This window comes from Polyodon spathula, chromosome 12 (genome assembly GCF_017654505.1).
Source record: "Polyodon spathula isolate WHYD16114869_AA chromosome 12, ASM1765450v1, whole genome shotgun sequence".
NCBI lineage: Eukaryota > Metazoa > Chordata > Actinopteri > Acipenseriformes > Polyodontidae > Polyodon > Polyodon spathula.
Genome location: NC_054545.1, coordinates 18,769,144 through 18,797,126, shown reverse-complemented (window position 1 = coordinate 18,797,126; position 27,983 = coordinate 18,769,144). Strand labels below are relative to the sequence as shown.

Here is a 27,983-nt window from a genome sequence, read left to right as displayed (position 1 = left end):
GCGGACCTCCTATCCAGAGGAGGCCCTCTTGCAGGAGAATGGCATCTCCACCCTCAGATGGTAGAGCGCATCTGGGAATGGTTAGGCAGAGCGCAGGTAGATCTCTTCGCTTTGCGAGAGATCATGCACTGCCCCCTATGGTTCTCGGTGAGGGATCCCGACAGCCCCTAGGAGTCGACGCACTGGCTCACAATTGGCCGCCAGTCCTCCTATATGCATTTCCACCGACTCCGATGCTCCCCGCCCTCCTAGAGAAGGTCAGGGTAGAGCGAGCGACAGTGATTCTGATCGCTCCTCAGTGGCCTCGGAGAGTATGGTTCCCGAGCGTGGTGCAGTTACTGCATGGTCAACCGCGGGAGCTTCCCCTGCGAGCAGACCTATTGTCCCAGGCCGAAAGTCGGCTTTGGCACCCGTACCCCAAGCTCATGCAGCTATGGGCTTGGTCCCTGAGCGGGAGCGCCCGTCAGCCTTTCGACAGCGGTGATCTCGACCATTCAGAGCGCCAGAGCGCCCTCTACCAGGTCGCAGTACATGTACAAATGGCAGTTGTTCCAAGATTGTTGTCTGGCGGGGGGCCATGACCCAATATCTTGTCCTATGGCAGTAATATTACAGTTTCTGCAGAAACTGTACATGAAGGGAAATCTCCCTCTACACTTAGTGTATTTAGCCGCCATATCAGCCTGCCATGTATGCATTGACGGATTATCACCGGGTTGCCATTTTTTGGCATCTCAGTTCCTTAAAGGCGCAAGACACTTGTGGCCTCCAAGAGTGACCAACTTACTGTCATGGAGCCTTGACAAGGTGCTAGAAGCCCTTACCAAGGCACCGTTCGAGCCTCTCCACTCAGTGGATATGAAGCTCATGTCTATGAAAACCACATTTTTGCTGTCGGTAGTGTCAGCAAAGTGCGTCAGTGAATTACAAGCACTGTCAGTGCACCCTTCATGTATTCGCTTCGCAGGAGATGGTTCTAAGGTCTCCATGCGTACAAATCCAGCCTTTCTGCCAAAGGTTATATCCCCGTTCCATATGAATCAGCCAGTCGAGTTGATGGCGTTCCATCCTCCTCCCTTTTCCTCTCCAGAGGAACAACGGTTACACATGATCTGCCCTGTGCGGGCATTGAGGTGTTATATTGACCGTACAAAGACCGCGAGGCAAACAGAACAACTGTTCATATGCCATGGTTCTAAGACGTTGGGTCAGCCGTTGTCAAAACAACGCCTTTCCCACTGGATATTTAATGTGCTATTAAATTAGCCTATGAGCCTGCAGGCCTTCCACCGCCGCGGCAGTTGAAGGCGCATTCCACTAGGGGTATGGCAACGTCCTGGGCCCTCTTTAGAGGGCAGCCAGTTGGGCTACACCGCATACCTTTATGAGGTTTTACAGATTAAACGTGCTGGATTCCTCTGCTCCATTATTTGGAGCATCTATACTATACTTTGTGGCATCTCAGGATGCCAATGTAGTGTCTCATACCCCACCTTAGGACAGGTGTCTTTGCGAGCATAGACGCTGAGGCGCAGCTCCACATATGCCTAGATGTATTGCCTACGCAGTTGCGTTACGACGTAAGTCTATCCTACTGCCGAGAATCCTCCCTCGCGATGGCTTGGGTACACTGTTCCCATATGTTAATAATTACTTTCGAATTGAAAGGGAATGATAGGTTGCGAATGCAACCCCGGTTACCTGAAAAAGAAAATAACCATTAACCAGCAAGGTCACTCCGGAAGTCTTTGTGGCCCGAAGAGCAAAAGAGGAAGAGAGTCTCTGCGCGCTGCATATAGTAAGCTCCCAGGGGGGCGGGCTTACACGGCAGCTCGAGCAGAGGCCTATCGGCAGCTTTGCTATAAAGCTCAGCCAATCCCTACTGCCTGATGGCAATGTCCCATACATTAATGGTTATTTTCTCTTTCACGGAACCCAACACATCTCATCCCTGTTGGAATACAAAGATGTCACCCTGCATGCCCTGTAGGAATAGAAGGATGTTACCTGCACTCTGTTATAATGATTTTCTATTAATTGTCTGAAGGTGTGACTTCAAACATTTGCTTTTCATGTCTCCACCACCATGGGTCAAAAGGCAGTTTCTATTTGAGATCTAGAATTGCCCTGCTTATTGTTATGACTTATTACGCTGTGCACAGGCAGTGTGCTGCTACCCCCAGCTTGACCCCAGTGCTGTCTACAAGTGAACTGTACACTTACCAGTGGTAAATTGTGTAGTGTAGAAACCTTGCTTAAACAACGGAACTGTCTTGTCATGGCAGATTATCCGGATAGAATCGATAATTTGAATTGAATAATTTTACCCCCATTTTTCTCACCGATTTAGGTTGTCCATTTAATGTTTACTCATTTCAGCAATCTCCACATATCAGAAGTGAATGTTCAGTGGGAATCTTCCGATTCCACAGCCAATCCAGCTTCCTCTTTTCCAGCCACGAACTCGAGAGCAGATGTCAGTGAGCTACCGGCCTCTGGACGCCTGATCCCACTAGAGGCCTGGCCAGTAAGGGCTGCTGTATTGTAGTAATACAGCAGAAACGGTCCCTACCAGTTTGCCTCCCTAACACCTGGAGTGACAGAATGTGACTCTCCCTCCGGAGTCCCCATCGAAGTCAGTCAGCTTCATGTAGCCAGAACTCGAACCTGGGCTCCAGACTGGCTCATCCTGCACACCACATGATCGTTGAGCCAAGACCAGTCTTGATTTATTTATTGAACTGAACGATTACTGGCAATCCTATTACGACGGTAAAGGTGTTTCTGATCCTCCCCTTAAGTTAAAAAGCATACGCACCATTGCTAGTGAGTTGTTTTGATCCTCTTGCTGGAGACAGCCGGTTTGTTCATTAAGATGGGGGTTAAGTGCCATGTAATTGAACTGGGCATTTAAAAAATCCAACAAGAAGAGAGGAGACCAAGAAAATGTATGTGAGAAAAAAAGAATAATGTACTAAGAATAACAAGTTACAAGATTTCAGGTAATCGTGAAGGTCAACAGTCGACGCCGCTTTATCGGAACGCCTCGGACGAAGGAAAAATCTCCCAAATAAGCGCCTGTCCCAGTTAAACGAGAGGCAGTTGAGATGACCTTAGTCACACTTTTTTTTGTTGCTTAATGAAAAGATAAAGGATGAAATCTCATTGCATTACGATTCAGATGTTATACATCCTTTTAAAATAAGAGTCAATTATATATTTTTTTATTCCTAAACAAAATGAATTACTGTTTATTTCTACATGATATGAAAAACAATGACTCGGCTCCTTCAAGAGTTCAGCGTGGTTTACGCAAGCTACAGCGTAATCACGTACTCGTTGCACTGCGCTGCGCGAACCGGTCCTCCTCTGAAACGTGATCTCCGTTCATCATTTGAAAAGTGTGTCCCAATTAAATTAAGTGACGTCACACTTATACGACACGAGTAGCATTGGGAAGAACTGTATCCCATTTAAGCAGAAATCCCGATTAGACAGCACCGACTTTAATAATTTTTAGCCAATAGGTAAGGCTTCTAGTTTTTAGTTTTTATTTTCCATCTCTCTCCCTCCCTTTAAACCTTAATTAATAGTTGTTAAGCCTTAACTGAATACCAGATTGTTTAAATTACCGAGTCACTACTAGAAACTAACGCAGTGGAAACGAATAAACTGAATGCGGCAATTAGAGCCAGAACAAAATGCAGGTTCAAATAGAATCAGGTGAGATCAATGCACGTCGTTTCTTAACTCAATCAAGATATGAGGTTAAAAAGAAACAACTTCCTTTGGGAATTAGTGTTTGATTAAGAAAGCGAATCGGCTCCAAGTATGTTTAAAGGGACATCGCGTGATCAAAAATAAAACCTGAAAGAAAAACAGAATACCCTACCGATAGGATATTTGAAAATGTCATTATCATCCAACTCTACTGTCATAGCACCTGGAATTAATAATAACAGTGAAACAGATAGTGTAAGAAAAAAAATCCAACAAGCAGTACTTAAATAAAGCAAATATATTTGTGAAAACAGATGTATAAATAAGTGCAAAAAAACCACAACAATCAAAATATTAAATGCTTGTATGAAAAAGTTACCAATACATGAATACAAAAAAAACCCTTCAAAATTTAAATAAAATGAATACTTATAACTTTTGTAAATTTGTATATTTGTGTATATATATATATATATATATATATATATATATATATATATATATATATATATATATATGCAAAATTCTCATACTTAAAAAAAAAAAAACATGTACATTCTTCTAGTTTTCAGACAAACCTGCCTTTTGACTTGCAAGGTGTGGGCTAGTTCTTATAATTCTTAGTCAATGGCTCCAATGATTTTTGGCTGATTTTCAGCCTTTTCTGAGGTTTTAATTCAATTTTTGTTTTCTTTTTTTATGAAATATTTTTGTATTTAATTCTTGAACAGATGTTTGGATCTAATTAACCCCAAATTTAAAATATTGTCAGACTTGCGTTTTCCTCGCCTCTCTCCCAAACCCAGGAGATGTGAGTAACAGCCATTTAGAAGTAGCTGAAAAAGAGCCTGTTTTGATTGGTTGATCAGGGCGGCTGACAACAGCCTGTGGTTTTGATTGGCTGATCTGGGCAACTGTTTCCTAAGGATTCTTGCTGTGATGTCATTGCTGTTCACTGCTGACGTAATGAAGTGAAGTACTTGAAGGCATCCACTGCACGGATACAAGGAAATTACGTCATGCAAACGACTGTTCTTTCATGTCCGAGTCTTTGCAGGACAGGAGCTGTACCTCCTAGGTAGCTTCAGGCTGTGATTGTCAACACTTTCACTCACCCATTCCGAGGTGGCATCCAATACCTTCTTGAACCAAGGAAACATTTGTTCAATTTTTCACATTTTTACACAGAATACATTTTTTTATACAAAGCTTACAGTGATTAAACCCAGTTTATATATAGTGGTTGTATCTTACAGGATATGTTGGTAATGCTGTAAGTAAAGTAACAAGGTTCTCTATAGCGAGAATACACTATAGTGAGGGTCTGTGTAAAGAGCGTTTGTCCACTTCGTTTTAGATTTAAAACTTTTAAGACGAGGTGATGACAGACAAACCATCCAGTACAGCTGTACTCCCCCTTGTGGTCAAACAGCTCACCAACACTCAATTGAGTGTGTAATCTGCCTTCTAGTTGTGCATCCGATACAGCAGGGCTTCCCAGTCCTGGTCCTGAAGACCCCCTGTGTCTTCTGGTTTTCATTCCAACTGAGCACTCAATTACTGAACTGAACCCTGAATTGAACTGATAATTTTCTTAATTAGACGTTTTTAATTGTTCTCGGTTCCTAAAAGTTGCACAGTTCAAGTTATTTATAAAATGTTACAGCTAACTTGAAATCTGCAACTGTTTTAAGAGCTGAAAACAAGTAAAAACATCTGATTAAGCTAAATATTTGTTCAATTAAGGGTTTAGTTAAGTAATTCAGAGCTCAGTTGGGATGAAAACCAGCAGCCACAGGGGGTCCCCAGTAGCAGGGCTTGAAGTCCTGCTATACAGCACATATAAAAATATCGATGCATTTTATACTCCAGGATTTTAAAATGGTTTCTGATAAGAGTTCATCTGTTTTTTATTAACTACTAAGAAAACAAACTGTTACTGAATTTTAGCGTAATTGTTAAAAAAAAAAAAAAAAAAAAAAAAAGCTGCTCAGGTAAACTATCAAGTTTTAAATAGATGCTTTAAATTCAATGGAACAAAGACTGATTCCTAAACAGAGTCCTATCTGATCAGGTAACCCTGCCCGTAGAGAAAACTGGACTGGAAACTACAGTACCAGGTTTAGATGTTTCAAGTTATAAAATGAAAGTACTGAATTGCTTGAAGGCGATGCATGCTGAAATAGACTTCCAGTAGACTGGACTTGTCCTGTATTCTTTGGCACAGTAGTTAATCAAAGGTAGTCTCTGTCCTCTCAGTCTGTGTTGCACCAATCTTGGAGACACCTTGTTTGGTGGGTAATGCAAGCAGGTAACCTCCTTGTCCCACAGTGGTAACCCTTCCAAGAATGTTTGTGCCCAACGTTTGCTGCCAGGATTCATTGATCTGTTGTGGATGTTTGTTCCACAGCAGCACCAAGGGTCCAACTGATCATCCTGTAGACACAAAATTCCAGGTTACCCTTGTGTTGTGTGAGATTCTCCTGTGGTGGAATCAAGCTGCGAGTCCCAGTGGGTTCTGGGAGGGTACAGGTGGTCACGACCAGGCGCTGGTGCCTCTCACAGTGGGGAAAAAGCTGGCCAGGTTTGCGATGACCATTGCCTGCCGCTTGGCTACGAACCCCAGTAGCCTCTGAGGGAGGGCAGGGGTGCCCAGGTCCACCTGCAGGGAGCGAAGAGAGACCAGGCTCAGAATTGCACAGCTATGCATGTCCTCGGGGTTGACAATCTCTTTGTGTTCTGGTCCTAGCAGTAGTCCTTTGCAGTTCTGACTGCATCTTTTATTAAAGTGAGGGTTAATCAGTTTCTTCTGGGCTAAGCCAAGAGAGTCACACAGCATGTCAAAGCTAGTTTGGATTAAAAGCTTGTTAAAAAGATGAACGTTTTGTTTAGTTTTTTAACATCTTAAGACAAGCAAAGAATTTATTTGGATTTAACTGTGAATAATAACTAAATAAAATGTATCTGTCAGCTGGTAGCACAGCCTCTGATTAGCACTAATGTTCGACTACCACGCTGTACCGGTAAGGTATTCCTTTTAATATTTTCACACTACACAAACACTCAAGGTGGGCAAGACCAGTTTCCACCTGTTCTTTCAAGGGAAAGAGACTGTTATGGGGTACAGGACTGAGCCCCCCGAGGGTGTACTGCACCTGGGTCATGTAGACGACCTTGGTGATCTCCTTCCTGTTCAGAGTGTCCGGCTGCAGGACCCAGGCACTGGGCAGCACCTCCCCGCGGACCAGCTCTCTGCCCGGCCGTGGCAGGGCCTCGTCGTACACGGAGCGTAGAGCCAGAACAAACTGCTCCTCCTGAGGAAACACAGACACAGCGGGATCGGGGTGAGCAGCTGACCGACATGCACAATAGTGCTGTTCGAACCGATTATTTGGAGCAAGCTCTCGACAGGTGAGAGTCGTGGATGCTGATTGGGCTGATTTCCCATTCACAGAGATACAAGTAAAGAAACAGCTGTTTGGATTTGTGTGGATCGCTGTTCTCCACAGAGTAAGGCCAGAGATACACGTGCAATTTTTCTTGTCAATTCAACTAAATATTGGCAACTGAATTGCTGTGGATAAATGTGCCACTCGCACACTGAAACACAGAGTTATTTGAAGCAACTTTAAGATGCCGCCCGTCTGGAGTAAAAGTATTTCAGCAGCTGCTATAGTAATTGGAATCATTTTGAAATGTCAAAGAACAACAACTTTGGACTAGAGGTTCTTCAGTTTGTTTTTTGCCTCCACAGATGATTTCCCTAAACTATTTGCTAATTCCTTATATTCGTCATCTTTTATTGCGGTCTCTGTATTCTGCACATCTAACAGCCCATAACCATTGTCTATCATGAAAAAAATACATCAATTCCAAAGTTTCCTCATGCGTCCTCTGGTCTGTAGCCATACTTCCTCTTTACCAAATTGAGAGTGGAATCAGGTGTTAGAAAATGCACTGGCTGAACACAAACAGCACGTAACAACTGATTTGATGAAAATAGAGAAGTGGTTTAGTAGAGCAACTCGATTGCCAATCCTAAATTTTTTTTCGTTAGTGACACTGTCAATTTGAGTTGCCAAGAAAAAATTGCTTGTGTGTCTGGCCTGTGCAGCACTAATGAGCAAACCGTGTGGCACAGCAAATAAAACAACTAATACAAGATATCCGTGCAGGTAAAGCAACTTTACAAAAAAATCCCCTTCAGTCACTGTGTCCCAGGTTATGTTTCTGATCTGTACTATACTTTATAATGCTTTCTGTATATGTTTATGTGAATTATAAGCACAGCATTATAAGTCTTGGCAGTGCAACTTCACATACCCCATAAACAGTTCTACTGTGTAGTATGCTCTTGGGTTCAGATCAGTACAGCAGTGTTAAATGCCATATTGTACACATTTGTACAAACACACTGCCATACATACCAGGTCAGGTTGCAAAGCTACCTTCTCTTGAATCTCAGGAAGTGTTAAAGATCAGGTTACATTGTGTCAATTAAGAAACATGGTGGCAGCACTTGAAATCCCCACACTGGTGCTGAAGGAGCAGAGATGGGAGCCCCTGCTGGCGGGGAATTTGGACTCACCTGCTTGGACTCTGCACTGATGCAGCAGAAATCCCGAGGCTGTTTGAGGCAGCAGAGCGAGGAGTCCATCACCAGGTACACTGACAGCAAGCACAGGAGAGTCAGCAGGTATTCACACACAATAGGGTACTGCACACATCCACACACAATCAGGAACTGCACTGCTGGCATCCACACACAATCAGGAACTGCACTGCAGGCATCCACACACAATCAGGAACTGCACTGCAGGTATCCACACAATTGGATACAGTTCTGCTAACTGCCAGCTAATTCCCCTCTTTTGAGCAATTATGCACTGATTGGGAAATATAAAGGGTATATAAGGACCTTTTTATTTCATTGTGTTACATGTTCCCATGTGTTGCTACAACTGTTTAAGTAAGGTGTGTGTATTGTTTTATTTTGACCACTTTTTTAAACTTTTAAATTGCATTCCACTTCCTCCAAGATGGCTTTACATGTACCTGCATGGACTACTCAAACTGCATTTCCCATCATCCTCCTGCTCACATATGTAACCGAGATGGATTTACCAGTGAGCAGGAGGATGATGGGAAATTTAGTTCTTAGAACTACATGAGAGGCCATCTGGAGCTATAATAGAAACAGCCAGAGAGAACTGCAATTAAAAAGTGAAAAAAGTGGTCAAGATGTAAAAAAAACAAAACAAAAAAAATTTAAACCATATACACACCTTACTTAAACAGTTCTAGCTGTTTTCAGGTTTGACACACGCATCCACAATGTTTAGAATTCACATCCTAGCCTTGTATTGAATGTGCTATGCCCTGTATTTCACTGTATTTAATGTATTAAGCATTGTTCCTCACTGTCTTGTAAAGCACTTTGTGATGGTGGTCCACTGTGAAAGGAGCTATAAAAAATAGATTGACTGATTGATAGCAACACATGGGAACATGTAACAATAAAATAAAAGGTCCTTATATAACCTTTTAAGAGCAACAGATTTCAGCCCAAAAGAAGGTGACAGCAATTTTATGTACAAGTCTTTAAATTAAAACCTTAATTTTATTGGGATAACATTCTTTTATTATACGGCAGCATTGCAAGCATGTTTGTAAGTGTTTGGTGGCTACCTCCAATCAAGTTGGGGGTGTATTCTCATGCACTCCACTCTGTCAGGCCTGTCATACAGTGAAAGCACTCTCAGCTTGAATAGAGGCAACCACTGAACACTTAGAAACAGGTCTTAATCTAAATAAAAAATAGATGATAACCTGACATTAACATACTTAATCTGTTTTTATAGAACATTTCAAATACTTTGTCATTGCCAGTGTGAGTGTGAGATCTACACTCAGTGAAATTGTGTAGCTGGCTGCTAACAGGTTCAAGTGGGGACGGGACTTCTAATATTGCTAAGGCCCTGATACACTGATTTCAATGCGATCAATGGCTTGTGTTTGGATTGTGCTGGATCATAGCCAAGCAATCGCTGGAAGTGAAATACTGTACAAGTGAGTGCAATAATGGTGTTAGAGGATGGAAAGAAAGTGAGCGTGAAAAACAGTAGAGCACTTACAGAACAGATCTATGGTATATACAACACAAAGGTGGTGTAGCGGGCGAGGTATGCATACATGTTGTTATAATGTCTTTAAATTGCCTGGCTCAATCGATTGCTATTGGGTGCAGCTGATTTCATGGTGTGACAATGATGCAATCTCATCTCACCCAGCTGAATCCCACTCTCCACGCTGGTTACCCACGCTGTTTTAATGGCTCTGTCATAGAGGTGAATCTTGGAGTGGTCTCTGATCAGACACCACACACTGTGCAGGGGCTGCTCGATCACTCCGGCACACAGAAAGCCATGCTTTGTGGGGCTCGGGAATGCCTTGTAATATGCCAGCACTCCTCTCTCTGTGCTCTGGTACCTGGTACACAAACACACATACACTTCTTACTCACAATGTGGGGCACTCCATTCACAATCATTAATTAAAAAGCAAGTGGCAGAAAAACAAATTCTGATTACCTCACATGTGTGTTTTTATTTGTGTTAATTTAGAACTAACTCCAAACTCTTCTTTTTTTTTTAAATTAACATCCAGACAAAGAGGACGAGGGAGGCTTCATTTTAAGGAACTACTTTTCCCCCAGCAGAAGGATAAAAAATAATATTCTGGTGGCTCATTTGAGGACATGTAATAATTTAACATTCCGCTGTCCTTAATGAACCACCATAAAACACATGAATATTACCATTGGTTTATAATAGCAATAGTACCCCATGACAATCTGCCAGAAAACAGCCCATTAACTGCTAATTCCCCCTGGTACCTTCTTCACACTTGGATAAGAAGTGCTCTGTGTAAAGCTGTATGATTTTTCTATGCACAGATGTATGAACCCTTTACAGTTATCCAAGCTGAAGGCTAGTCCTGTAATTAAATGGTTCTGATGCAGGACCCAGCAAGCTGAAGACTAGTCCTGTAATGAAATGGCTCTGATGCAGGACCCAGCAAGCTGAAGGCTAGTCCTGTAAGGAAATGGCTCTCTGATGGAAGAACAAGCAAGCTCAGATTCTCCAGACTCACCTCCAGCTGGCTGCTGCCTTGCCCTTCAGCAGGTTCCCCAGGTCTCCCTCCGAGGCAGCCTGGATCTGAAACACAGGGCTCAACTTCTCACTCTGATCTTTAAACATTACTGCAGTATATCATCCATTCACCAGTCTAGTGGAAATAACTCGCAATCAACAAACAATCTCCCAGTAGGCAATTTCACATCACTCATCATATCAACATGTATACAGTAGCAGACAGAAGTACTGACACCCTACACTTAACATACAATCATTCAAGAAAGCATGCTAGATACAAGCATTTACTGAACATTAGCCACTAATAATATGACAAATACTTCTGGTATCTTTATAAAAAAAAAAAAAATTAAAAAAAGCATTTTACAATTTCAAATATTTGTTCAAAAGTATTGGCACCTTTACATTAAGTCTACAAATTTAATTGAACTAATTAAATATATTCATCGATTGAAAACCATTACACAGAACTAAGCTGCATTATAAAGTCAATAGCCAGAAAAAGAGGTAACTATTTCCAACATCTGCTGAAGAACATTTTGGCAGCACAGCAGGAGATGGTCAAGACAAAGGAGCTGGATTGAGAAAAGCACTCAGCAAACTACAACAAAGGAAATGACTCCAGAACAGTGTCAAAGAAATATAGAATACCAAAATCCACAATCAGAGAGCTATAATCAATAAGTACCATACAACAAATTCAACTGAAACGCTTGAAAGAACATCCAATGAGACTAAAATAGAACTTTTCACCAGAAATGGACCACAGTATGTTTGAAGAAAAAAAGAAAACCCTTCAAAACAAACTGCATGGAGATGGTTCTATCATGCTATGGCGTGTTTCAGCAGTTCAGGGACTGCGATTGAAGAGCACTGGCTTTCCCTGCTCCTGCTCTGATATTTAGGCTTGTGTTGCCTCACAGTGGTATAAAGAGTAAACAGAGCACAGTGCACCTACCTCAGATGTAGCACTGGCTACTGTGTGAGTGGCTATTTCTTGATAGGACGCTGATGCGGAGGAGGAGGAGCTAATGGAAGGGCCCCTCCCCCTTGTGCCTAAGCTGTGGGTAGGTTGCTGGCTTTCAGCTGGAACGTCACAGTGATTGGCAGAGGCTTCAAAACAGACATCTGGTTAAGAAATGCAATAGGATTAGCAGATTAATAGAAGAGGCACACCACAGTGAGAAAACAGCAAGCAAGGAAATCGTATTAAACTCGTCAAAATCGTATTTAACTGAGCATCTTAAACCTGTAAATACTCCCGATTAGCTTGTAAGCAATTATGTAATTTCTAACCTTTGACTTTCAGTGTACTTTATTATTCTCTACTAGACAGGATGTATTGCTGGGATGTTTAACGTAAAACTGAGGTCCTATTGTAAGTGACCCTGCAGCAGCAGTTGTGATGCATCGTTCACCCCCTAGACTCCAAGTCGCTTTGGATAAAAGTCTCTGCTAAATGACTAATTAATAATAACTTATTATCTTGCTTAAAGATGGCACTGACAAAGTAAGAGCAGGAAAAACAACCTTAATATGAACAGATCTGCACAATGGGCCTACACAGGATTCCACACACATAATAAGAATGTGGCAATGGGCAAGTTTTTTATGAGAAGATACCCCATATTGGGAGAAACAACTCTCATAGAAAATATCACTTCTTCGGTCATCACTCGCAGGTCACATTCTCATCTTGTAGCCCCTTGCCTTAAGAAACTACAGTGACAGCTGCATACTAGTTCCTCACCGTGTTCTGACAGACACTGGCGCTGCAGTGCGGGCCGACCCCTTGCTCTAGCCCTGGACTCCTCAGTGACCTCTGAACCCTGCTGAGGATGCAGAGAAAGGAGAGTTCAGAAGGTTACAGGACACCTCTGTGGCTAACTATTTCGATACCAGCTCAATGCAGACAGAATTTAAAGAGTAAGCACCTTTATATTGTGTTCTATTTGTACTGTCTTTGAATCATTCAGGGTGGTTCTTATTGTAACAGGCTAGACCAGCTTATCTATATTATTCCATGCAGCACCATCTAGTGCACTGCCAGAAAAACACAAGGAAACTTGAGCCAAAGCTGCAGATCACTAGATTGCACTGGCTCTCACCATAATGAAATCACTTCCAAAAGTTTTTAGCAAAAAAATAAAGGATGTAGAAAAAGGCTGTAATTGTGCTGCTGGGTGCTGTGCTCCTACCTGTGGAGTGGCTTTGCTGCCCCCTGGTGGTGCAGTGGTGTTGCTGCTGTTGTACCCAGAACTGGGCCCTGAAGACAGGCTGAGGCTGGAGCTGGTGCAGAGGGTGCTGGTGCTGACCCGAGTCCTCAGCCTCAGCTCATCCTGCAGAGGGAGGGACAAGGACCAGGGACTAGAGACACAGAACAATACAGACTCCTTTCTCATAGCTGAAAAACTGACAAGAAACCTGTTTCAGCAGATAAACACAAAACTATAGTACTGTATATAACACAATTACATACACAAGCACGCCTTCCACTGAACACTTCAAACAAGCTTCCATATACCATTCCCTAATAAAATGTTGAAAAAGACAAATCTTTTCTTCTTGAAGTTTTCTAAGCTCCCATCCCTGCGCTCAATACTGAATGTGTTTGAATTCAATGCTAACCCAGCACTACATTAAACATGCTCTAGTTATTATACTATTACTATTATAAGAGACTTGCCCTGTCTTGACTGATCATCAGCAAGCTTCTGTTTGTGTTGTAAGGAACTGCAATGCTGTCCATGGATGGATGAGTTGAGACCACTGGGTCGCCTGAGCCCAGTGCATGAACCCAGACTCACCTTGACGAGCTGTGAGAGAGCCTGCTGCTGCAGCCGCCTCTTCTCCTGCTCTGTCCTCTCCCTCAGCCGGTCCCTCGCCCGCGCGATCTCCGTCCTCGCCTCCTCACGTGCCTTCCCGTAGTCCCGGAGCAGCAGCTCGATTTCTGAGGGGGTCTGTGCCAGCCACTTCTTGGGCTCCTGAACCCTGCAGGCAGAGATGCACCAATCACCACAGAGCATCTTTCTGACCGATCCATTATACTGGATGAACAGATCAAGTGCACAAGTTGCCAGCAGTTGTTTAAAGATAGATCCAGAACAGAGATGAGGAACGGTTACTTGTAACATTTTAGTACAGGGATCCATTGTAAGTAGGTATATACAGCCATACACATGTTATTAATTATGCTATTAACAGTTAACTCTTTGCGGTCCTATGACGGACCCTGTCCGACATCATCAAAAAGACGTAAACAACAGGTCTCTAGTCGTTTTTTCTCCAGAAAAAAATGAGAAAACCTTAAAATGGCAGAGTGAGACCGATAGGAGCCGAATGAAGGGGGGAAAAAACAGGCGTATCTCATAGCCCCATCCACTACAGAGATAACACGGACATAGCAAAGGAGGTAGCTGCTTCTGCATCCAGCGCTCAAAGAATATCACAGACGTTTACCAAGCTTTTTGAGATGTTACAGTAATAAAATAATGACTTGGATTGCATTACTGAGGAATTTCATGAAAAACGTGATCAGGAGAGGATTTATCAGTATGCACATCTGTAGAGGTATGTGAAAAATACAGTGAACAAGGGGTGGGGCTTGGCTGGAGATACAGTACTGACTGTCCTTTTACGATTCAATGCCTTTTAAACTTGTTTTACTCTGAAAAAAAAAAAAACCATTTAAAACAGCACGTGTAAAATAAACAGCACGTGTGAAAATAAACTGGACCTGACGCGCCTGACAAGCGCTGAATAAATGGACTGCAAAGGGTTAAATATTAGAGTAACACTGGATGACATGCTACCACATGTTGCAAGACTGTTGCAGCCTACAATATGATATGATTCATATATATAAGTGAGCAATAACACATGATAAGGCACCAGAGAAGTGGGCTGCATCTGTACAACCCATGCCTTCAAGTGTGTTATTGCACTTATTAAATGGGTTTAATGCAAATCAGTCCCTATACTTTGGTGGTAGAGGACTACTAATTGTCTAGAACTTCTCTCTGCTGAATGAATTGTTCATTTAAATGCAGATATGCAAATGTGTTTAAGTACTTATTTAAATAATATACTGCAGCTTTAATGTACTGCTCTTCTGAAAAGAAAAACTAAAATATTTTAATAAAACTGCCTACTTGTATTGTCTTATACAATAATCCCCCTCTGCACCTTCACATTTTAAACGGCATCAGTCCCCTCCAGACTCTCAGAGTGGCTGTGGCTTGTTGCTTGCTGGGAGCAACTCATAGTAAATGCAACTGTATTTAAATACACACTGTAACGTTGTTTACCCGATTACTTCTTAAACGGACAACTTTAAAATCTCAAGCTAGCTTCCATGTCTGTTTGTTCATGTATATTTCCTGTGTATTTCTAATGTGAACGGTCTGCCCTCCCCTACCTGGTGCTCTCCACCACGCCCTGGCGAAGCTGCTGCAGATACTCCCTGCGCTTGCTGGGCAGGTCTGGGTCCCGCGAGGCAGGTTCTCCCCGGGTCCCTGCACACAGCGCTGGGTGTTTGTTGGGGCTCAGGCTACGCGCTCTCCTGCAGCTCTGCAGCCGCGCCTCCCTCATCCGGCGCAGCCCCTCGATGCTCTTCATGTGCCTGGGGACAGACAGCAGCAAAGGGTTTGTACAGTATGTGATCTGCTTCCCCCGTGTAGGGCCAGCGAGATGAATGTTGTAATGAATTTTAGAAGTCATGTCCCCTATTAGTACTACACTTGTAACTTTACTGAGGGTATAGATCTCGCACTCAGAATAGAAATGACAAAACAAAAGCGCATTCTATAAAAAGAAATTGTGTTTATTGTGTTTTTGTCTGCTATTTATTTAGATTTAATGTCTCTCACACTTTTGTATGACAGACCCAACAAAGAGTGGCACAACAAAGAGGAAGCCACCCAAACAGGAAACATCATTTACAGGAACAGAGTCTAAAACTGGAGACTTAAAAAAAAGGTTAAATACTGGTAGAATGGTTGTTTGTTAAATCACACACTCAGTCTGGTTTTAGTGGGGGTGGGTCATCTTATTTCTAAGTGCAGTATTATCTTTCTGTCATTAGGTTTCCTGTTTTTTTCATGATATACATCATAGCATAAGACCTTTGGAATCCAAGGTTGTAGCTGAAGTTGCCTACCTGTCATACAGCTGCTGTTTAATTGTCACTCCGCCTGTCTCCTGCCCCGCCCCCGAATGCAGCTTGAGAAGGGTGTCTGTCTCCCCTAGCCCATAGTTCAGCTTGGCCTCAGTGAGTTCCACGGTCAGCTGATGAGGGTTCATCTCCAAACGGACTCCAGACATAATCTCAGCACGCTCTCTCCTCAGTTTCTCGATCTCCCTCATTCTTTCTCCCTCGTATGCCCTAAACTCCGAGTCATTCTCCATTGGCTCGCCTTGAGACAGCCTCTTCATCTTCTGTGTCTGAGATCCACTGGCTGTCCCAACTGCAGCGCTGCTTAAACGAGAGGGCTGGCAGAAATGAACGCCTGACCAGTTGCTGAATTTGTTGTGCATGGGTAGATCTTCAGGCACCCTGCATTTGCCCTGGTTATGAGAAGTCTTTTGTGGATCGTCAACTAGCGGGTTTATATTGAGGAGGACTTCTGTGTTGCACTCGCTAGGAGCTACTGATGTGGCATCATCGTTGTCTTCCTGAAGTTGGACAGTCATCTCACTCAATTCGGAAGGTTCAAAAGGATAAGGATCGGGAGACTGATTGTGACAGCTTGCAGATCCGTTCCAGCCCTCACAACCATCAGAAGCAGTTAGGTAGTGTGCTGCAATAGTCTTGCATGGGGTCCTGATTCTTAAAGAGCCTTCATGGGTCTGTGTGGAAGTGTTTTCCTGAGTGCTTATTGCACAGCCTTGCAACCTGTTAAAGGTGGAAGAACAAGATCCAGGGAGGTGTTGAACTGAGGAGGATTTCCTGAGATTTATTTCTTCCGAGCTTGACTGCCACTCCATTTTCACTGGTATCTGCCTCCCACTCCTATCCACAAAATATTTGGATCCAGCTGAATTACGGACATCTTCCATGCTAGAAGGCGCCGGTTTCAGGGGATAGCTTTTTCTCCCCCTCATCCGTGGTTCACTAACGACGCTAACTTTTCCAACATTAGCCACAACTCTGTTGGCTCTCCTGCTAGTTGTAATGAAACAATTGTCTCTTTCCAAGCCATCTTCTGATTCTGTCTGTTCACAGTGACTGTCTCTTGGCTCCTGGACACCATACCTAAAAGAAGATTGATATTTTCTTTGTCCATCTAGGAAGTCTTCTTGGAGTTCTGTATTCTCCCCATCTGTGAGACACTGGGTGGATTTGCTTCTGGCAACAGGACTACTTATTCCAGCCTCCAGCGTCAAAATGGGAGACGTAGCACGATCCACCACTTGAACTTGTTTAGATTGAGCTTTGGCTTTGCTGGAAGGACTGCAATCCCCATTAGTGTCTCCCTCCTGGAACGCCTGGTTCTCCAGTCTAGAGAGCTGCGGGCTGCTGATGGAGCAGCCCCGGACCAGGTTACTTGTGGAACTGCTTTGCCCAGGGAGGCTGGAAGGAGACCCAAAAGGAGAAAGTCCAAAGATGATGGGGGCACTATTCTGATCAGACTCCAGAGATGGTGTTGAAGCTCGAACACAAACAGGGGAAGCATCTGCAGAATGGTGGGGTTCAACCGATGTCTGTAAAACACTTGCATTGCCAATTCTGAGGTCCGGCATGCTTTGCATCTTTACAGCTGCCTTTCTCTCCCTCTCCAATAAGGTTAATGTGATGTCCTTATTCACCTGAGATATGTTTAGAATATCAGAACCAACCACTTTGACTATTACATTGACTTCTTGTGGTCTCTTTGTGTCCTCGACTGGCAGGTGTTGTTTGATCATTGCCTGGTACAAATAATCTGTCTGAATTCCAACATCCACAGATGTCTGAGTGCAGCTGTCCATCTTTCTCCTTCCGTTCGAAAGTATGTAGCTATGTGAGGAATCCGGTGTATTAGACCGGAGCAGTCTGATGGAATGCAGCTGAGGTTCCCCAGCTCCCAGGCTGTGGAGGTTGCCCAGAAGATCTGAGGTGTTGTGAAGCAGCTGGGAGAGATGGATGGACATGTTCTGCAAGCTTGCCCATGATGTAGGTCGCTGAGCCACATTTTCTTCAACTTCTTTTCTGGAAACAGGAACCTGTGTGCTGCTTCTTCTGTGCCGGTTTACCTTTCTATGTCTCACCCCAGCTGATGTCTGGGTGCCCTGGTCACAGGTCACAGTTAGGGTAACTTCAGATAACGATTTAACTGTTGACTTTGGTTCAGAAGGGTACAGTAGCATTATTTCATCCACTTGAACACTGCTGTTGCCAAGAGCTGCTTGAGGAATTCGATAGGAAGACAACCTGCTCTCTAAATTCAGTGCATCTCTGGGTCTAGGGTGGCTATGCTGGTGGGAATTATACTCTGTCTCAAACGAATCTTGTCCCCGGAAGTCCTCCACACTGCTTAAAGTGCTGGATACCGCTCGTGCATTGGCATAAGAGCTCAAGTGGGAACATAAGGGTGAGTTCTGAATGTTCAAGCCGTTATCCACACTGGAGCATCTCATTACTCTCTGGTTGCTGCCATCTTGGACAGGTGGCTGGCAGGAGATGTCACCAGCACTTCCAAACACGTGATGTTTCCAGCCAACTCTGGTGGTCTCTTCCTGTTGCCATGGGTGGACATAGGGGTTGATGTCACTGGAACCAAAGTGCATCATCTCTTTCTCATCATGCAGGCCTGAGGTTCCTCCCTGAGGGTGGCATCGTTCTTTCCTGGTAGATGGTCTAGAGTGTCTCCTGTGGTGACTGAGAAAAGGAACTTGTGCTCCTTCTCCTGTACTGTAATGGGTTATGACCTTTGCACCACTGGGACATCTAGTCAGAGGCCTGGAACTTGTGCACTCTGGGTCTTCGTTGCATGATGTCTTTGTATTCTTCTTGAAAAGTTTTCCTTGATGTCTTGGTGATTTAAGGCTGGTTTTGGCCTCCTTTAGGACACCAAGCGGTGGATAACTTGTATCATCATCTGGGGGCATTGGAGAATTGCTCAAATGAAATTCCCCATTAGACTGAGCATGCATCCCTCTGAAGCCTTGATGGAAGTTAGCAGTGGTTTCAACACCATGTTCAGCATCAGAAGGCAACCCAGCCATTAATTGGGCTGATAACCTGTACTTCTGTGAATGGGCCCTGTGCTCTTCATTGCTGTTTTCTAACCTGGAGTGTCCACTGTGCTTGTTCCCTCTCTGCCTGGGTGAGGATGCTGAGGGTCTGTCTGGAGATCTCCTGAGATGCTCGCCACTTTGTTCCAGAGATGAGCTGTATGTGGTGTCTTGTGAAGTGGAGCTAGAAGAATTATAACTTTCTGGAGGAGGTGGTTGTGGTTTTCCTCTTCTAAGTTTCTGTTTTTTCTTCTGGTTCTTGTCCACAGTTGCTTTGTCTCCATTATCCCAAAAGGATCCCCTGTCATCTGTACTGGAAGAGTCTTCATTTGTGGGGTCACTAACAGTGAATTCAGGGACCGAGAGGGACTCGAGGTCTTCCAGTGAGCTGCTTCTGTAAACGAAAGATGGGGCTGAGGTTGTGGCCACTCTAGGGCTTCCAACCGTTGCCCCGCACACAGTAGGGTATTGGATGTGTGTGTATGGAACTCTAATTTTCCCATCAGCTTCCAATTCTCGATGTTTCTGCGTGGCTTGTTTCGCAGTTATCTTTTGTTGCTCATGCATCTCCCCTAAAGCTTGTGGGGAAAGCATTGTAGAAAACACAGGGTCCTGGTTACTACTGAACTTGATGCCAGCGGATCTTTGTATTACCCGAATATCAACACTGTCGGCCTCAACATCTTTACCACTGTTTCCTTCAGCCAGTGGAAGTTCTATGAACCCCACTGCACTTGTGCAGCCGACTGAAACGTTGCCCCTCCTGTAATCCTGAGTCACAGCTATTTCCGTTAATACTGCGGTTGGAAGATCAGTTTGTCTCTGCTCCTTGGAGGAGGACAGATTCTGAACACCTTGCTCTCGGGATTCAGCTCCAGGTGTTCCACAGCTGATTTGTTGTTTACCAATTCCTTCGGATGAGGTCAGAGCAGCTGATATATTAACTGGTCCTTCTACATGTTTACTCCCAGCAGACTTGTCTGTTAATGTGGGACTGTGTTGCTCTTCTGAGCAAGTCTTATGAGCACTATATACTGTTGTATATTCCTGGCACTCTTTGGGGTTGACTATCAGAACTATATCTCCACTTGCCAGTTCTTCTCCCTCTTTTCCCTCACCTTTGCACACCCCTCCTTTTGGTGCAATTGACTGGGAACCTGAATGACTAGAAGCAGTGTTCTCATTGTGTCCCTCCTCAACGATGGCGGCACCAACAACTAGAGATGACCTAGACCTCTTTTTCAAAATTCCAGCAAGTGAAATGAGAGATTCTGGTGCTTTGTTCTGGTCAGTTTCACTGCCACAAAGTGACACATCTGCAGAATCTTTAAGCAGTCCTGTGGTCTCATGCAGCTCTTCTAATTGTTCATGCCGGTAGACTTTGTCAGACCCAGCCTCCAATGGCCTGTGTGTTAATTCCACATCAGAGACAGTCTGGATTGCAACTGCACCCTTGCGGTTTAAACTGACAGGAGGGTCTTTCTCAGCCGGAGTTCCAAATGCCACACTTTGATCACTGGATTCAGTTCCTCTGCCCATCTCTGTATTGGACCTAACTTCATGCCTGCTGAAATCTGAAGACTGTACATACTGGACTGGCTGACCATGTTGAACGGTCCAGTTAGACATCCTTATGTCAAAATAATCTTGGGCACCAGGGTCCATCTGTATTTTGTAGACCCCTGGGGTTGTAGTTTGGGAGTCTTTTTTTACACTGTCCTTAACCCCTCTTTCTGGAGGGGAGTATTTCTCTTTGGATGGTCTGGAAATGTTTTCCAAGTAGTTCTCCTCTGGTTCCAGTGAAGGCTCTGTGACGTCTTTCTGATGTCTTCGGTCTCTGTGATTGAATATTTTTGTTCTCTCCATTTTCAAACTAGTTTTATTGCTTGCCCCTGCTCTCTCATGGCTATCATTTGTCCATTCCACAAAATCAGCATCATCTTCTGCTATTCTAGGAATTTGGGTGCTGTAATGGCATTGTTTTGTGCCTATCTTTTCTGAAGTCATATTACCCAAAATCTGAATGGTAGAACCCTCCATTTCTCCTTGGGCAACCGCTTCTATTTCTTCAGATTCTTCCTTATACACACCACAGTGGAAGCTGTCAGTATCTCCAATCTGTGCATACTTTAGTCTTTCCATACTAGTCTCTCTTGTGTTGCACTGGCTTGGACCAGGGTAGATTTTTTGAGCTTTAGTCTGGGCAACATATCCTTCCTTATTTTCCTCTGTCTCTCTCACTCTCTCGGGATTCTGGGAGCAGGGTGGAAAGCGGGACTGTTTGTTAGAATCAAGGCAAAACTTTGCCATGTCAATTCTGACATAGTTGTCTTTCAGAACTGCCGGTTTGCAAGTATTCAGTTGGTCAGGATTCAACAGCAAGCCCATTCCTTCTGAAGATGCACTGAAGCTTGGGAATGGGAGTGGTGAGCTGACGAGATTGTTAGATCCTGGCCTTGCAGGTTTTTCTGTAAGATGTTTTCTAATTAAAAGCTCTTCAGTTTCATTACCCTCGGAATGAGTTTCTGGAAATTCTAAGGTGTCACCTCCAGTGTTTTCAAGCCAATTCGTTGATGACATCAAGCCAACATCATGATTTTCCATATGGCCAGGTGTCAAGGGAACATCTTCTGCTGCAATAAGAGATGCACTGGAGTCCTCTTCTGCCCCATCCCTTAAAGTACTGGTTCTGCTTTCAGCATTCTTGTCTATGGGAGTTGCACTGTTTGTTTCTTTGAGTACGCTAAAGGTGTACCTTTTTTTGGCACCAGTTTTGGAGGAGACATCCAGATCCAAATGAGAAGCCTCTGCACTATCACTGCAAGCTTGCCTGGTGACATTACCACCAGGAGTCCTGGATTTCATCATGGATTCAGACACACGCTTCCCGCAGTGTCTGTCTCTGTTACTGCTTTGTGTTCCTTCCACTTTTATTTTCAGTAGGCCATTTGTTCCTTGAGTGCAGACCTCAATGGGCCGGCCTTGTAAGCCTTTTGGAATATCGGATCGAGTCACGTGGTGTGTCTTATTAGTTCTAGCGGCCATTGTAGGTCTGCTGTCTCTCTGTGGGCTCATGTTACCTTTGTGGATGAATTGTAAGACCGCTTGATTTGTGTCAGTGGAATTCAATGTTCCTGGTTCAACATCAGCATGCTGTTTAGGATCTCTCTCATTCATTTCACGTACTTCTGCTGCCTTTCTGCCCTCATGGTTTGCATGCAGCAGCCCAATGTGGTCCAATTTATATTCTCCTGTAGGTATCAGACTGTACCTGGCAGAATGATGATGCTTTCTGACTTTACTGTTGCCGAGAGCATCAGCTGCTTCATTCTCTGTTTGATTTGGAATGTCTGCTCCTTTTTCCCCTTCTCTAATGGTACTATGCCTTTCCTCTACATCAAAGACTCCACTATCTCTATGCTTACTTGCTTCATTCGTAACCTTCTGAACCTCACTTTCCCTGTCCTCTTCACAGTCTGGTACATCATTCTCTCTCAATGCAGAGCTACACTGTGCGGTTTCCCCCGTTGACATTCCATGAACCATAGACCAACCATCTGCTTTCTTCCCTTCTTTCAGAACTCTTTTCCCCTCTCTTCGGACCGCTTGCTGGTTTCTCTCCACTCCCCTTCTAGGTCTGACATTCTCTGTGTCTTCCAGTCTCACTCCCTCAGGACTGTTTATTCTCTCTCTTTTTTGCCTAAGCTCTGTCTCATTATCACTCCTCTCATCCTCCCTGCTTTCCTTAATATCTAAATCAGAAATGTGGCTTTTACAAGTTGGTGCTGTTAAATGGACATCCTTCATTTTTACAGCGCATATGTCTTTTCTAAATTCAGATGGCTCGATTTGCTTTTTGATAGTATCTTTCGGTACATTGAGGTCAACTTGATTGTCCCTGTCACTGACATTGTCCCTTGACCCCTCATTAAAGCCTTCATCAGTCATGCCAGTTTCCAAACTGCCTTCCTCTATTTCCATTCCTCTTTCTTTTTCTTTCTGTAATGGCTCTGGGTCAGCATCCAGACTTGGATTGGTGCTGTGTACAGCGGTTCTCTGATCTGACACTTGGACTGAACTGCATTCAAGTTGTGTTCTGTTCATTTGAAGTTTGATATCATTTTGAAGCTCTGTGGCTATGCTGTCTTTCCTCTGCCCCACTCCCACTCCTCTTGAACCCTGTTCTTCCCATGTTGCCCTCTCTGGGGTGTTCGTCATGTCTGAAACCTCAGCTCTAATGCTGGTACTGCTGAATTCTTCAGTGGGTTGACCTGTGTTGGGCCTGGCTATTTGCTGTTCTTGCAGGAAATCTGTTTGCACTGTTGTTCCATGGTTTGGTTTTAAATCTGGAAAGCCATTGTTCTCGTTCTCAGCCGAGGGATTCGAAATCAGCTCTTCTGTATCTTCCCCAGCTAAACTAAACGTTTTTTCCTCATTGGTGATTCCAAGGTCTGGGACCAGGGCTGGATCTGCAGGGAAAGTTTCAAAAACAGCAGCTTGTAAGCTGTGATTCCCGGCATTGTTCAGTAAAGTTCCTGCAGAACTCAGACTCTCCTTGTTTGGAATCAGCTTGTCCCCCATAGCAGCATGGACTTCCAAAGGTGCTTCTGAAGAGGTGTAACCACTGTCTTTCCTAAACTGGACTGACCTAACCTGCAGATTGGGTCCGGCACTGGGACAGGTACTGCCTGAAATGCAGCTAGACTTGGCCTTCACGCTGTGCTTTAAGTCTCCAATAGCAGGGCTGCTCTGAGTCTCCTGTTCTGAGAAGGATGGAGAGGTATCAACCCCATCTTTTCTCATCCCTTCGTCCAATGAGTGTTGGGTGTTAACTGGCACCAAAATTAACTGTGTTAGCTCTTGAACTTGTGCAGCAGTTGCAGAGGTACTGGATAAGTTGCTGTCTCTGATTATACCCTCCTGTTCATTAACGCAAACCTCTTCACTGGATACACTTTTGTTCGGCTCTGCATGAACGTGGTTCCCTTCCACTAAAGAAAGTCTCTCTTCAGGATAACCTGGCGAGAAATGGTTGGTACTCTCCAAGTCTGTAACATTGCTGCCAGAGACAACTGGATCCTTGTCTGGTGTAGTCTGGAGATGCTCAACCAAGTCTGGCTCAAAAGTGACTGGGCTTTTATTCCTACTGGTTGGTGATGGGATGTTTATGTCCTGCTTTCTTCCATCAAGGCGGTTGAAAACTGTTGAACCAGGAGACCCAATCCAGTGTGATATAGCATCCTGGCTTTCCACCTCTGCCTCACTTCTTAAGCTGCATGCTGAAGTGACAGCCAAACAACTCTCATTCCTCCTAGCATCTGAACCGAGTGTGTTGGATTTAGCAGCACTGATAACTGTGATGGGCTGTCCAGGGTGAACCTTGTTTTCAACACATGTGCCATTTAAAATCCAGTAGTTCCTTTCACCTTGGCTTGACTGCTGGTTTAAGGTACTGATGCATGAGCTTGTTTCACTTTCTAGCCCTTTCCCTGTAGCTGACAGATCTGGGCTGCACTTGGAATATCTGTTGTCTGCCTTCTGTTTTGATCCGTCAACCTTACTGGGAGTTTTGAAGAGAGCCTGTTTTGTATGAAGCCATTGGCTTTTATTCAGCGAGTCTTTGAGCATCCGGGGACTCTCAGATGACTCACAAGAGGACCATGCGTCAGTGAGAGACAGGGAAACTGCTCTTTCTCTGGAGTGTGTCTGATCAGAGGAAAGCGGATCTCCCAAGTGAGGACTGTCATCCATTACAGGAGGGCTCTCCAGGTTTCCTCCCTTCAACAATGTCTCCATTTCCATTCCCTTCTCTTCACTCCCCCCATGTGGTTTATGCAGCACTGTGTTGTGCACATCTTGTGTTCTAGGGCTCTGGAGCTTCCAGTAAATCTCAGCTGGAATCTCATCTGAAGTTCCAGAGCCCCGGGGTGAGCGGTCTTCTGTTTCTTCCGCCTCGCCATCAGCCAGGCTATCTAAAGAGACGCTCCTTCCCCATTTGTCGAGCCAGTTTCCAGGAGAACTGGGGTTATTAAACAGCCTTAATCTCTGCAAGCTTTGTACTGCCACCTTGGGTGAATCTATAAGCTTCTTTCCACTCCCAGTCCCTGCCAGGGAGTCCTGAGACATCTGGCTGTCATCGCTCGCTCCATCACTCAGCTCAGGCTCAGCTGTCTCCTCCTGCATTAGCTGCTCAGTCAACGCTTTGGTGTAGGCCGAGGACAGAGAATCGAGCGAGGACAGGTTGTCAGAGTCTGAGGATTCACAGTCTTCCTCCCAGCCGTACAGCAGCCTATCAGCTGTCTGCTTGATCCCATCGCTCAGGACTTCTGCGCTGTGCCACTTTCTCTCCTGGCTGCAGCCAGATATGGACTTGCCAAGCTGGTCAAGACCCTCAAAGGACGAGGCCATTTTGATGGGACGCTCCTTCATTGCACTCCTTTCCAGGCTGCAGGACAATCTGGTGGCTGCCTTTTTTGAACTTTTAGTTGCTCTCCCTGCCCAACCTGAAGGGGGCTTTCTAAACATCCCAGCTAGGACAGTTTTAATTCCCGGGCTAACGGATTGAGAAATCAGCATTTTTATTCGTTTTAAACCTCTATTGATTTTTGCAGAGCCCTTTGGTTCAAGTGATGATTTTCCCAGAGGTTTTGATCTTCTGCTGTTGGATGCAGTGCTGTCTTTGTTCTTGGACTGACCTGAAGCACTAGAACTTGGCTGCTGGGATTCATGTATTCTGTGTGTAATTGCAGCGGTGGTGGTGCATATTCTGGGTTGGTCTTTGTTAGTCCACGTGTGAAAGTCAGGCGCTGAAAGACTCAGTTTAATGTCAGGCATCTTCAGGTTTTCCACTGAGCCTGATTTGTGTCTTGAATGGCGATGACCTGTATAAACTCTTGTCCCCTTTCTAACCCTTGCGGCCGGGAGGCATTCCTCTGACAGGCATTTTCGAGGGATCCGGGTGCACCAGTTTCTGGACCAGGCAGATGCTTCAGGTGATTTTTTCTGCTTCAGGAAATGGCTGAGGAGAAAAGGAATGAGAAAAGAAAGGCAGGAACCTTGAAATATCTTTTAGGAAAAAGAGTCTTAAATAAATCTACCTTTTTTGAAGTAGATATTTGTGTTATTTAATTTAAGCATGCAGTAACCAGCGATCTCCATTGTTTCAGTGCAGCTGTATACAGACAATATATTTGATCAACACTTTTTCTGCACCTGATGACCTGACAAGTAAGCAGTGGATGTCTCTGTATGTCCATGGCGAAATGTGCATTGGAAAATGATATTCATTTAATTATTTCTTAACATTCTTTCTTATATAGACAGAGATCGCAATTATGAGCATTTACATGAATCAATGGAATTAATTTCCACAATGACATTCAATGCGGATTACATGTATTGACAACAGTGCAAACCTGCTGCACGTCCGGCATTGTGAAGCTCCCCTCCACTCTATTTGTGAGATGACTGAGCCTCTAGATATCCACCAATTCTGGCAGCGCTCCATCAGACCCCTCTATGTGGAGGACTATGTCAAATTACAACTACAGTATCTGTATGTCTCACAGTTGGAGTAGAGTATCTGGAGTAGATCAGGAGTAAGTTAGAAGTAGGCACTGAAACACACATTACTGATGATGCTGGGTGACTGTGACGCGGCACATATATTGTAAAATCAGGAATAATCTTCATGAGGATCTGCTGTCCTTGTTCAATTCTTACACCAATCCTATGAGCTGCATTGAATCAGAATGCTCAGGGAAGGGGTCCCAAAACAGGGATGACAATAGCAGTAGCATAGCAGTTTGATCCATTCCTGGATTTACTATTTTAATCAAAGACACATCTGAGCTTGTTCCCTATACATTAAGCTTGCATTAAAACCTGAAATGGGTGAAAATGCTATGCAATAGAAGTCTTACATATATCCCTGTAATACCAGCTAAACAGAACAGGAGTGTACAGCACCAGTGGTATAGTATTGTAGTGAGATAAACAGGGTTCACTACTACAGTCTAAAAATGACAAGGGACTTGTGGAAAGCTAAGAAAATGCTTGTTATGCTCTTGGTTACCCTCATAAGCATTGAAGTCTCCCTATAAAAGTTGAGAAACGGTAGTAAAGCAGATTAAAAGGAAAATGAGATCATGATAAAGCACAGGCAAATATCCAAGCATGGTAAAGCATGTATAAACAAAGCATGCACAACCATAAAAAAGCATAGCTATTACATAGTGTAAACATGGGAAAAAAACAGCAAACTGCAGAATTACTGTGGTAAACTGTTCTAAAGGTATTGCACCCAGTGCTGAATGCTCACCTGTAGATAGGTATGTGCTGGGGGTAAAGTCGGGAGAGCAGGTCGGCTGAGAAGGAGTGTCTCCTGCTGGGGGTGGGGAAGCTGCCCCTGCGCCGGCCCTTTGCCAAAGCTGGGAGCTGCTGCTCTCCGAGGCTGTCCCTGTCCCTGTCCCTCTCCTCCAGCTGTTGCAGTTCCCTCTTGGCCTCGAGGAGATGCTGCTTCCTGCTGATCCTCTCCAGCTGGAAGCGCACCCTCTTGCGGCGGATCCTCCTCTCAGCTCTCCTCAGCGCATGGCTACGGAGCAGCTCCTGCTGAACCAGCCTCTTCCTGTCCTGCAGAGAGGGCCCGCAGCCAGCAGCCTCCATGAAGAGCTGCACCCCCGACTCGGAGCTCGAGGCCGGGTCTGTCTGCACCGCTAGGTCCCTCCTCTCCTTCGGCGTCAGAGACGCCAGGCGCTGTTTCTCCTGCAGCAGCCACTGCTGGTCTGCAGAGAATAAAATAGTAATATATATAATAAATATATAAAATATTATCACCATGGTTTAATATAGTAGTGAAACGAAAGGTGACCATAATTAATATGTTCAGCAATAGTT

The 27,983-nt window shown here is 44.3% G+C and overlaps 1 protein-coding gene across 3 annotated transcripts in view; it reads right to left on the bottom strand.

Annotated features, from left to right (window-relative positions):
- Positions 1–5,472: 5,472 nt before the first annotated feature.
- Positions 5,473–27,983, bottom strand: part of stard9 (StAR-related lipid transfer (START) domain containing 9) — a 96,066-nt gene continuing 73,555 nt past the window's right edge. For 2 of the 3 annotated variants that reach the window (XM_041265119.1, XM_041265120.1), the window contains exons 23-34: positions 27,409–27,871; positions 16,033–26,106; positions 15,292–15,495; positions 13,682–13,865; positions 13,073–13,213; positions 12,625–12,706; positions 11,833–12,002; positions 10,873–10,937; positions 10,007–10,209; positions 8,309–8,388; positions 6,876–7,034; positions 5,473–6,382 (exon numbers count right to left, since the gene is read on the bottom strand). In XM_041265119.1, the coding sequence (XP_041121053.1) occupies positions 6,257–6,382; positions 6,876–7,034; positions 8,309–8,388; positions 10,007–10,209; positions 10,873–10,937; positions 11,833–12,002; positions 12,625–12,706; positions 13,073–13,213; positions 13,682–13,865; positions 15,292–15,495; positions 16,033–26,106; positions 27,409–27,871 (11,951 nt within the window). In that variant the 3' untranslated portion in view covers positions 5,473–6,256. The remainder of the gene's footprint in view (positions 6,383–6,875; positions 7,035–8,308; positions 8,389–10,006; positions 10,210–10,872; positions 10,938–11,832; positions 12,003–12,624; positions 12,707–13,072; positions 13,214–13,681; positions 13,866–15,291; positions 15,496–16,032; positions 26,107–27,408; positions 27,872–27,983) is intronic. The other variant, XM_041265121.1, reaches the window with a different exon arrangement.